Genomic DNA, 12,157 nt, shown 5'->3' with positions numbered 1-12,157 from the left:
TAACCAGCAAGTTCTTTTTTTTTCTCTTAAGAAGAAAATATAAATTCTCCCTGTCTAATTAAACTAAAGTTTATAAAATAATTAAAATGTATATATTGAAATATCTTTATTTAGCATTTGTTCATTTAATAATTAGTAATAATGTCTAATCTTATATTCACCAAAATGCAGAATTATGACTTCTCTCTAGGCTTCTGTTATTGTCCTTTGAGCAAAAGAATTTATATTACTCTGGTTAAAGAATATTTTCTTAACTCCAAGTTTTTAATGTGTATGTCTGAAAGGCAGTGTGATTTCCTTTACATATAAAAATGGCATTATTTGATCCAGTATAAGGGTAATATTTTCTCTGAGATTTTTTCCTAGTGATGTTAGTTTTTACAAACTATTCCATATTATCACCACTTTCCTTTGTGAACATCAGAGTGATTGTGTAATATAATATGGCTAGTTCATTGGTTCCCAGGTCTCTGGAGAATGTCATGAAATTTCTAAAATTCTAGCCTAGATCAAGGCAATAACTGAGGCCTGCAAATGATTTTCCACTATTTTTGAGAGCCTAAATAAAATCAGTAAGACTACACTAAACATCAAGTTTCTTTGCTTTTGTCTGAAGTCATGTCAACAATGGTATATCAACAACTGTTCAGCAGTTAATGACATTGTAGAAATGTATGGGTTCTACATGTTGAGTCAACAAACACCAAAAAGGTTGGGAAACACTGAATTAGTAACATTAATTAATTTAATAAAATACATTCTCTGGACATAAAAATATAAGTTGTTTTTTTGTTTGTTTGTTTTTTGTGGTACGCGGGCCTCTCACTGCTGTGGCCTCACCCGTCGTGGAGCACAGGCTCCGGACGCACAGGCTCAGCGGCCATGGCTCACGGGCCCAGCCGCTCCGCGGCATGTGGGATCCTCCCGGATCAGGTCACAAACCTGTGTCCCCTGCATCAGCAGGCTGACTCCCAACCACTGTGCCACCAGGGAAGCCCAAAAATATAAGTTTTTTTGTGTTCAAAGTTAACTGTCCCATGGGGGCGTTGGTTATTGATCAATAATATTCTCAACGTTATTGGTCAGATCCAGCAGTTCTCAAGCTTATTGGTCTCAGGACCCCTTTACATACTTAAAAATTATTAAAGACCTCAAATAGCTTGTTTATGTGAGTTATAGCTGGTGATATTTACTGCACTGAAAATTAAAACTTAGAAATTTTTTTAATGTTTATTTATTTGCTTCAAAATGAGAATAATAAGGGCTTTCTATGTTAATATAAATAATATTGCTATGGGAAAAATAATATTTTCCAAAATTTTAAAAACCTAAAAAGGATTGGCATTGTTTTACATTTTTTCATATTCATTTTGATGTCTGGTTTAATAGAAGGCAGCTAGATTCTCACATCTACTTCTGTACTCAATCTGTTGTGATATGTTATTTTAGTTGAAGAATATGAGGAAACAAATCCAACCTCACAGTTCTGTAGTTAGAAAAGAAAGGACTATCTTAATAACACTTTCTTATAATTGTGGATATTCTTTGACACTACGTCAAAATTTTTCAGTTGGTAGTCTATTAAAAGTTAGTTGAAGCATAGAATCTAAAACCCTGTCAAGGGCAATTTCATACTCCTATGTATTAAAATCCATTAGACAGACTAGTGTATGTAAAATAAACAAGGATCTACTCTATAGCACAGGGAACTGTGTTCAATATCTTATAATAACCTATAATGGAAAAGAATCTGAGAAAGAATAGATAGATAGATTAGATAGATAGATAGATAGATAGATAGATAGATAGATAGATAGATAACTGAATCACTTTGCTATACACCTGAAACTAATACAACATTGTAAATCAACTATACTTCAATAAAAAGTTGTTTGTTCTGGGGGAAAAAAATCCATTGGTCTGTCCCGAACGTTTAATGGATCTTATATACAGGTATGATTTTGTAACATATTTTTTGATCACATGGAAAATACAAGTTCTTCCAAGTGTTGACTATATCCAAAATCATTTTAATTAATATAACTACCAAGCCACCAAGCTCATTAAAAACGCCTTGGAAGCATTGGAAGCTCTCAAGCTCATGGTGATATACATTTTCCACAGTTCTAACGTTTGCTTAAAACGTAGAGTTTCTTCTTTGGCAAAAAAAAAAAAAAAAAAAAAAACCAACAAATCCTGTCTGTTTTCCATGAATTGACAGTCTCATTTCATTCATTTTCAAGAAAATGTCTACCAGACATCTAAGTCTGAATAGTCATAGTTTGTCAGACATTGTTTCAAGTAAAAATGGTGTTCTGTGCATAACCTGGCTAGTTCAGCTTGCAACTCAAACTATTGCCTAAGTACTTTAACCTGAGACAACTGTCATTCTTTTGTTATGCAACAGAAGTGTTTTATTTCATACTTTGCATTTTGTCACACTCAAGGGACAAGTTTTAATTAAATTGAGTTAGTATTTACTGTTTCATTGAGGAAAGCGTTAAACTTTTAGTACATAGTGGTGAATAATACAATAACTATTCACACTAGTTGGATCCACTGCCTTGATTTTTTACTATAGTACCAACCCACCATTGCTTTTATACTATCGGTGCAAATGTCAACATAGTGTAAGAGACAAATAATGTCTTAGTATTATTATTAAAATAATTTGGTCTTGTGGACCCCTGAAAGGATCTCAGGGACCCTCACAAGTCTGTGGACCACACTTAAAGAACTGCTAATATCATCAAATGAGCAGAGTGGTTTATGTTTCTTGGAAACATCCTGGGTCAAAATTACGTATGTTCTCTTTTTCATTTAGACCATGTTACAGTGGTATTCTCATTCCAGAGATCTTATTCTTTAGGGAGATGACCACCGGTACCCTGCTTAATATAAATGATTCATCCTTGACACTTTGATCCAGATTCATTCTAGGACAGGGAACAGAGTTTCTCCTCCCTGATTCAAAATAATAGAAGACTTCACAAAGTCTTTTAAAGATACAACCAGAAAATGTAATTCCCAGCTAACTTTACTCATTTCCAATGTGATACTACTTCTATATTTGTAAAGTAACTGTTTCCCTAGGGTCTCCTTTCTACTTATAGGTGCACAGAGAGCCCTCTTTTAAGTCATAACATAGTTGATGGAAGATAATTTTATTAGGGATATCTTTGGGGATGACTTCTTTCTTTATAACTAGTTTGGAACATTTAAAATTGGTGAGATTTTAAATAAAAATACAATTTTCAGCTATTCTAAAAAACTCAGATTGACGTTACTGGGCCAGCACAACATATATCAGTACTCAGCTGGCATTCTTTATACCCTCCAGCCTACTTTACTTATTTGCATTAAATGCCAGGCTCCTATAGACTTTTGAGTAACTGATTTCCACTCTCATTCATTATTGTCTAGTTTCTCCTCATTTATAACAGCATATTTATTTTGCTATTTATTCCAGTTTGATAGCAAACAGATTTTTGAGACTTCAAAAAAAGGATTGTTTTCATATCGTTTCTAGCAGGAAAGACACTATCCAGTATGGTAAATTAGTTGTTGACATTTTGAAGAAAACTAAAATCAAATAGTAATAATATATCTTAGCTATGAATTTTGAGTTTACAAATTATTTTAAATGGTTGTTCTTTGGCATTCTGCTAAATATACAGGATTTTACACTGATTTCTGTTTTTCATTCATCTGATTAAGTGTCCCCTCTACCTTTATGTACAATGAAAATTGAAAATGGAATTCCCCCCATCCTTTTCTTATTATTTAATGCTCAGAGAATTATATTTATCATTGAAACTAAGAATTACTGTGAAGTGTACAATCACCACTTTGAAATCTGAGTTGCAAATGAAAATTTATTAGCTAGCCTGAGAAGATATAGCTAACCAGAAATTATTAGCTATAGAGTTAACAGTTTTATAGTTTAGACAGTCTATAAGTGGCATGGTCTTTTTTTTTAATTAAAAAAAAGTAATATACGTGCTCATTTTAGAAAATTAATATAAGCAAAAAAAAAAGTTCCTGTAAAACTGCCTTTAATAAATAACAACTGTTAAAACTTTGCTTATATCATTCTGGGTTTTTTTCTTATGCATTCAAATATTTTATATAAATGGATCATTATGGCAAGGCAGTGATTAAGAGCTCTGGTTCCAGAGTCTCCAGGCTTGGCAATGAATCTCAGCTTTATCACTTACTAGATGTGTGGCTTTCAGAATGTTACTTCACCTCTATAACCTTAATCATCTGTAAAATGAAAAATAATAATACTATTTGCCTCATAGGGTTGTTTTAAAGTTTAAATTTTAAAATGCATATACATCACTTACCACAGTATTTGAAATATAAGAAACGATCACTAAATGTTAGCTGTTGTTATGAAACTATATTTTAACCTATCTCATTCATTTAGTAACATTCTTTCTATGTCATGTACATCTTTACATGTTTTTAAGTTATCTTCTACAACATTAATATCAATTGTTGTTCAGTATTCAAATTTCTTGGTATAGCATAGTTTTTTTCACCAGTCCCTATTTTGCATATTTTAGTTGTTACCTGTTTCCTAGTTTTAAATATAATGCTGTGATAGTCTTCTGGAAGTGAAGTGTTTTAGAATCTTCTCTTAATTAAACTTAGCAACTTGTATTAATTCTACTTTTGTTGAAAGTGTATGCCAAACTTTTAGGCCCATGGTTCCCATAATTCATATGGATATCAGGAAGAGATCATTTTTGCATCTTCATGAATTCAATTTAATGATATTCTGGAAGGAGCAGTCTTTAGCATTTGCCTTTGACAGATTTACTGACAGATATTTAAAAAATTATGGATCCTAAATTGTTTGAAAAGTCAACAGTATTGAGTATGTAAAAGTATTGCACTATCAGGCACCAAATATTGAGTATCAGCCCTAGTATGCCACTTTTTACCTTTGGTAGAACTAGTAAACCTCAGTTTCTGTATCTGTAACATCATGATACTAAATTAAGTAGCCTCTAAAGTCCCTTCTAGACCTATAATTCTGTTCCTTTGCAATAAGTTTCTACACTGACTGAATAAATATTATTCTCTTTAGCCCTTCTCTCTGATATTGTTAATATCCAATTAATGTAAAATAATTTACATTTATTTATTTCAGCTTTTGCATTTCATGCTACTACATAAAGTTAAAGATTATGAAGTGAAAACGTGTTAACTTCTTTTAAGATCTTTCTCATTTAGGTCAAGCTTTGTCTCTGTTAAGTGGAATATTGATTTCTCTTGGTATTCACTAGCATTTTGTTTAAGATATAGGATGACAGGGAAGTGAGAACTGCAGAAATATAAGGAATAGTGAAATTAAGAATACTATCTTTCAGTTAATTTAATATCTTTGATTCCTATAAACGTCTTTTTAAAGGTTTGGGGTACGTTTTGTGTAAAAGCAGCTCAACAAAAATAATCTGTGCCATCATTATTTCAGCAGCAGAATTGATTAGATAGATACAGCCATGATTCAAATCTATATAGTTAACTGGCCATGTCTCATTCATGACTTTAATAGACAGCATATACCAAACTAAATTATTTCCTAGCTCTTTATATTTTTAAATGATACATATTCTAAAATTGGCCATGTATTTTCTTGCCCAAAACTTCAGGATTATCTGCTCTCACTTTTCATTCCTACTTTCATTAAAGACAAAACACACATTAATTCAGAAATTCATTCAATGAATATTTTTAGTGCATATTATGTCAAGTACTGTGCTAGGTTTGGGGAATATAACAATGCATAGACTTACCAACCATGACCTCAAGGATCTTATAGTGGAGCAGATGTGAAAAAGAAAAAAAAAAAAAAAATTACAACAAATCTATCAAAGCTTTGATAGCCTAAAAGCTATTAGCTCTTCTAATCTTATAGGGGGAAAAAAAAGGAAATAAAATGAGTAAAGGGCAGGAATAGCCATTTCATAAAAAGAATTAAATTCAGCAAATAAATATGTGGGAAAAAAATGTACCCTCACAGAAATCTGTTAAAAATTTTGTAGTCAAATTGATAACTATTTTTAAATTATAATCATCCATACTATAATGAGCAGTGACATGAATATTCCTAGTCACACTAGTAGGAATATAAATTTGTATAACCTTGCAAGCAAATTAAATATATAAAAAAATTTTTATGTTTTAACCAATCATATTATTTCCTGAAATTTTTCAATGGAAGTTATCAAAGAGGACATGAAAGACTTATGTACAAGATTATTTATCACAGCATTATTCATATTCATGAAAAATTAGAACCAACCTTAATGTCTATGGTTAAATAACTTGTATAATAATATGTATATATATGAGTTATTTATATAACCTAAAAAAATCATATATTTAAGAATATTTAATGACATAGGAAAATGCTCAAAATAAAATATGTAGTTTAAAAAAGTAGTAAACAAAATTGCATAGGGATTAAATTACAGGTTATTTTATAATCTATATTATTTTTAAAACCAGAAAAATATGTTTTTGTTGGTTTGTTTTGTTATGTAGACAGGATCTGGTAATGACGAGTATGGATGTCTTTTGCCTGCTTTTCAGATTTATGGCAAATCTTCCTAAAGCCAACTATTTGTTTGTGTTTGTAACTCTGTTTATGCCAGAGCATTTTTATATGCAGGCTAAGCCATTCTAAATCTTGCTGGATAGAAAATTATATTTCAATGGAAGTTTGAAAATAAACTTTTTCTATCTCCTACACAAATAATAAATAATTCTTAAAAACATACTGTTTAAAACTTATCTCTTTCAAAATGCCTAATAACTTTTTTATACCATACCTGTGATGGGCTTCATTATTTCTTTTTAGACAGATACGAAACTTGGGGAAAAAGAGCATGGATTGAATTATTCTCTGGCTAGTGGACAGGAAATAACTTGCTTAAAAGTCTAATTTTGTATAGATTGTATTATTTTGGAATCAAAGCTATTATAGAAAAGTAGGGATCAAAATTATAAATGTACAATAAAATATAAATAAATATTTGAAACGTTAATAAACCATTAGAAATCGGAGCCTTTAAAATAAAGGATTTCCTAAGTATAAAAATTTTTCGTAAGTGGGTGGGGCAGTTGGTAGAGCTGTGACTTGCTACCAAGATTCTAATTTTTGACTTAATTCTTCATTATTCTTTGCAATATTTCCTTGAACTTCTCTATCCTTTTATTGGTTTGCCTTTCTCCAGAAATGCATTAGAGTATTTATTTTTCCCCAACACTTATAGAATTATTGCTTCTCTTACTTTCATTTCTTTCTTTCCTCTTTTTTACTTTGCCTTAATAAATCACAAATGAAACAGAATTGTTTTACAATGAAGCACCAGTTTTACTGAAAGGGCTGAAATATAGTGAATTGAAATATTAACCAGATCCCCAAAAGAATTTCTTTATTTACAAGAGTTTGTTTAAATTTTGAGTTCTCAAGTAAAACTTTTTTTAAAACCTCCTTCGCCAGTCAGAACTACCAGAAGCAATCTATAGCTGTACCAATATGTACTGAGTGATACTGGTTGGAAGAGAAACAATTTCTAAAAAAAAAAAAAAACAGTTTTCTTTCCTGTCATTGATACCCCTACTTTAAAAAAGAAACTGGCATAATAAAATAGGATTAAAAATATCTGTCTCTCAGGGTAGTTCTGAATGTAAGTTAGATAATTCTAAAAATAAAACAATTCAATCCCTAGGACAAACAGAAATTTTTTTAAATCTATACAATCTTAATCTAAATCAATACAAAATATATCAGGGAAGAAAAAGGGGAAATCTACATTAGTCATTCTATAATGAGTGCCCAAATTTAATGAAGAGACCTGAGAGCCAGAGAATTTAATATAACCTATGCTTTTTTTATTGATATGTCTCCAAAAAGCTAATGGACCTCTCTAAGACCTGCATTCTCTCATCAATAAAACAAACACACAAAATATATAACCTTTTCTCACAGTTCTTCACCAAACATCTTGCAGCTAAAGAGATGTGTTAATGCATACATCCAGTGATATGGGTGCCTACCTTAAGTGGCTTCTACAACCCCAAAATTCCTTGAAGTTTCATATTTTATTTCAAAAATCAATATAAAGTTGGATTTCTACTCCAAAATCTTGTTTTTGCCTTTAAAAAATATTGCACTTACACTACTTATTATTGGCAAGAGAGATGAGGGTGAGATGGGGTAATTTTCTACTTTGTTAATAATGGAAATAATTTTACAGTGAGCTCAGTTTTGGAGAACTGAGCTAAATCAAAGGGAATCAACAATCCGTATTGTGTTAGCATCCAGGCAATTTCTTTGGTTGCATGATATATCTAAAATTCAAGCTCTTATTAAAAAAAGGTGAATACAAATAGCAGTCATTTCACTACTTTAGTGATCACATCCTGGTAATTAATTCCTGAGGATAGATTACCCAGTAATTAATTCCTGAAGAAATATTCCCAGAATGTTGCAATACAGGTGATATAGTGCAGTCTTTTCAGACAATTTTTAATGGATACCTTGTTAAATATATTCAGGCTGAGAGGTTGAATAGAAGATTGAAATGATTTTGATCTTCTGATTTATGTCTTAACAATCTCAGTAAAAATATTTATAAAAGGATTTCTTCAGGGTACAAAAATCATTAGTGATAATATTTTTTGTTTTGCAGGTAACATTTTAGTTTTCATATATCATTATTATAAACTAATAATCTCAACCAACCTGTAATCCCTATAATTCTTTACATCCAATTCTCAAACTTCATTTATATTGCAGTGATCTTATATGTAGTATAAACATTTGCAGTTTAGCCTCTCTTAGTTACTGATACAGAATGTTTATAGCCTCATAGAAAAATATGTATAAAATTAGCTAACAATGTTAGGCTTTTATAATTATCATGAAGAGTAAAGTTCATTTTATCCAAATGCTAATCTTTTGTGATTTCTTTTAAATTCTAATCAAAGAAAAATAGTAATTAGGTATCTGGATTAACTGTGAATTTCTTTTATTTATACTACTCCATCATAATTGATGATTAAGGGTTGACTAGCATAAATGAGAGCATTATGTCTTAAAATCTATCGATTTGACTTTTCTCTACAACTCAAATTTTAGTATATGTGACAAATCTTTTTCATATTCTTTCTGAAGGTTTTCAATATTAGGGATAATTACCTGTATCAGGAGCCACAAAAAAATCACACGACACTTGATTTACAACCACTTGTGGCTTTGATAACCACATTGGTTTTCTAAAGTCTTCCTGTTAGGATAGTTAAGGATTCACAAAATCAGATTTAAATACAGAAAATTGGTGTCAAGCATTGACAGATGAGCTGTCTGCTCCTAAAAATCTTTGTGGAAATTGGTATATAGTCTGTTTTTCATGTTCAGAGTTCAATGGTGATTGTCTTTTCTCTTCTTATATTTCATTCTTTAAGCTTCTGCACTTGCACTTGCATTTGGAATTGAAATGATTTAGGAAAAATTTCATCCATACATTAATGTGGTAACATAAAATTTCTTCCATAAATGAGATAAACAGACACACAGGGACATGTATACATATATATCCTATTATAAGCATCAGGTTTTTTCCAACCCATTTATTTCCAGGCCTGTTAAGGGAATACAGCTTTAAAGTAGAAACCAGGAACAGTGGGTGTTGGTCTCAGGTCTGTCATTAATGTCCTGTGTAACCTTGAAGAATCCATTCTACTTAATATCCACTGTTTCTAAATTTAAGAACTCTGTTCAACCAAGAAGGGTAAGAATCAGTGATTATCTTTATGGTACAATATTTAATTAATGTTGAAGAATTAGTAAAAACTATTGATATCAAGTAAAACCAAAAGTTGACACAATTCTTATGGATCAAGATGCTTTTTTTCAAAGTGAAAATCCAATTTTCTCAGTATTATTCCTAAGCAATCTACTTATGCTATCAGAGATGTCCTAAAAGGGATAAGACAATCTATAGCCTGTCTCCAGAAACTATAATTTTGTAGCACGGTCAGATTTCTTATTTTTCCTGAGGACTTTAACACTGGGAATTTGGCATCACATTGATACTTCATCAGTTGTCTCCTAATACAAGCAAGAGAATCACAACTAACTTGAGCTATGCTAGTCTGAATGGAGACTGTCATTCTGCACATGTAGGAATTCATAATGTAAAAGCACTTGGTCTGAAGCTTCCTTCCAATCTCCCCCCTACTCTTTTTTTAGTTTGACTTCCTCTTTAACCAAAATATTATTGTTACAGCTCTATTAAGTTTATACCTAATCTAATAAAACACTTTGGGTTTAGAATCTTCCTTTTCTCATTTACACAGTGAGGTGAAACAAATTTTTTAAATAGCAGTTTTACTTTTCTTTTTTTCCTGTCTTACCCAAAAGGAAAAAATAACTGAAATAACTGAAAACTTTGAGGGAGTAAATGTATCTAACCTTGGTCTGGCATTAAAATTTTCTGGTTGGGCAGCACAATTGTTTAATTGGGAATCTCAGTGACAGCTGAACAACCTCAATGCTTGGGTTAACAAGCAGAGGAGCTTCGTTCTGTCACCTGTCAAGAATGATGCTTGTCAGGACTGATCTTTCCACTTAAGGAACACTCGTGTTTCTAGTCATAGCACTGATGTTTTCTGATATTACAATGGAATAGACACTAAAGGAGACAAAGTTTTCTGCGCAGGTATATTTGTAATTCTTTGTTTTTCGTAAGCCAAATACAAATGTAACACTACTCCAGATACTGCTTCATGAGAAGTCCCCAAGATAACCAAAAGTAAGTGCCCATTTCCTCATCTTAGGAATAGTGTCATAACAAAGACTGAATTCTAGTGACCAATCTATCTGCAGAGCATGTCATATAGCCTCTGTGTTAGTTAACTCCTTGGCTTGGCCTCCTAATATATATCTCAAAGAGTCAATTGATGTTTTTGCATGTATTATTTACTAATGTTTAGAAAAATTTTTAAGTTCACTTTTTCTTTATTCTGTCTTTTTTACCCATCTTCCCTCATTGTAGCAAATTAGACGGCCGGATGAAAGCAAAGGAGTTGCTAGTAGAGTTGGATCCCTCAAAGTAAATATGTTTCTAACATTTTTTGGCAAGATTTCGTCTATAGCCTACACTTCTTCCTTTTTGGAGGGTGGTGGGAGGAAGGGGGCTTTTTCCATTTTTCACCATCCCATTTTGTTTTATTTTAATATTTTTATTGGCTGTTGGGTCATATTTTTTTTGTTTGTTTCAGCTACACATAGAGCAACCAGCTGAAGGCAAGCTGCCAAATAACTAGCTTTTAGTGGCACCACAAACAAGAGAAAGGGCAACTGCCTCATTACGGGTGCCTGTAATTTGGGGTTCTAGAGTAAACCGTTCCTCTGATTGATGTCACTGACTATGTGTTAAGTTCCTGTTACACAGAGAACTAATATTTATTTTGAGAATGTTATATCCCCTTTTTACTTTTTTTGTTAAATGTTATTTTAGTGTCATTACCATTTGCAGTTCATTCCAGAAAATAATTATTATGAGTTAGTAACATATATATATATACATATATATAAAATCTTAAGAATTAGAGAGAAAAGGAATGTCATATGATGCTAGCTAGTATAGTGAGCTCACATATAGCTAATAGTAAGCACTCTTAATCCCCTTTGTTTTATTTGTTAAAAGTTAAAAATTTATATAACAATCAACAGAAACTGATATATATATATATAAATGTTTGCCCATTTGTGTATGTGACCTACTAATACACCACTTAAAGATTACTGATCTAATGGTCCCATTTGGTAGTTGTTAACTATCCATTTGGTCAATTTATCTTGGGCACTCAATACTCTAACATTTAATCACAATGAAAGGTAAATAAATTATCACCCTTAAGAGACATAGACATAGCCAATTAATCACTTTTAATGCTGCCACCATAAATGCAAGTTAGAAAATTTGCTGAATTTTAAAAATATGCAGAGAAATCTCCCTCAATATTAACCACTTCTTCTATCTCAGTCCCATTTGTCCTTACAGCAATAGTAACTGCTAAATTAATCAAATGACATAATTCACTGTACTGGGATATCCCAAAATTCAGTAAC

General features: G+C 31.4%; 1 protein-coding gene across 13 annotated transcripts in view; it reads left to right on the top strand.

The window, feature by feature from the left end:
- GPHN (gephyrin) overlaps window positions 1-12,157 on the top strand; it is a 640,157-nt gene that overhangs the window by 396,905 nt on the left and 231,095 nt on the right. For 9 of the 13 annotated variants that reach the window (XM_059059572.2, XM_059059562.2, XM_059059565.2 and 6 more), the window contains one exon: window positions 11,079-11,135. The exons of the other annotated variants lie outside the window; for them this stretch is intronic. In XM_059059572.2, the coding sequence (XP_058915555.1) occupies window positions 11,079-11,135 (57 nt within the window). The remainder of the gene's footprint in view (window positions 1-11,078; window positions 11,136-12,157) is intronic. 13 annotated transcript variants of the gene reach the window in all.

Source organism: Kogia breviceps, chromosome 3 (assembly GCF_026419965.1).
Source record: "Kogia breviceps isolate mKogBre1 chromosome 3, mKogBre1 haplotype 1, whole genome shotgun sequence".
Lineage (NCBI taxonomy): Eukaryota > Metazoa > Chordata > Mammalia > Artiodactyla > Physeteridae > Kogia > Kogia breviceps.
The sequence above is the reverse complement of the archived record's forward strand: the minus strand, read 5'-3'. Positions and strand labels throughout refer to the sequence as shown.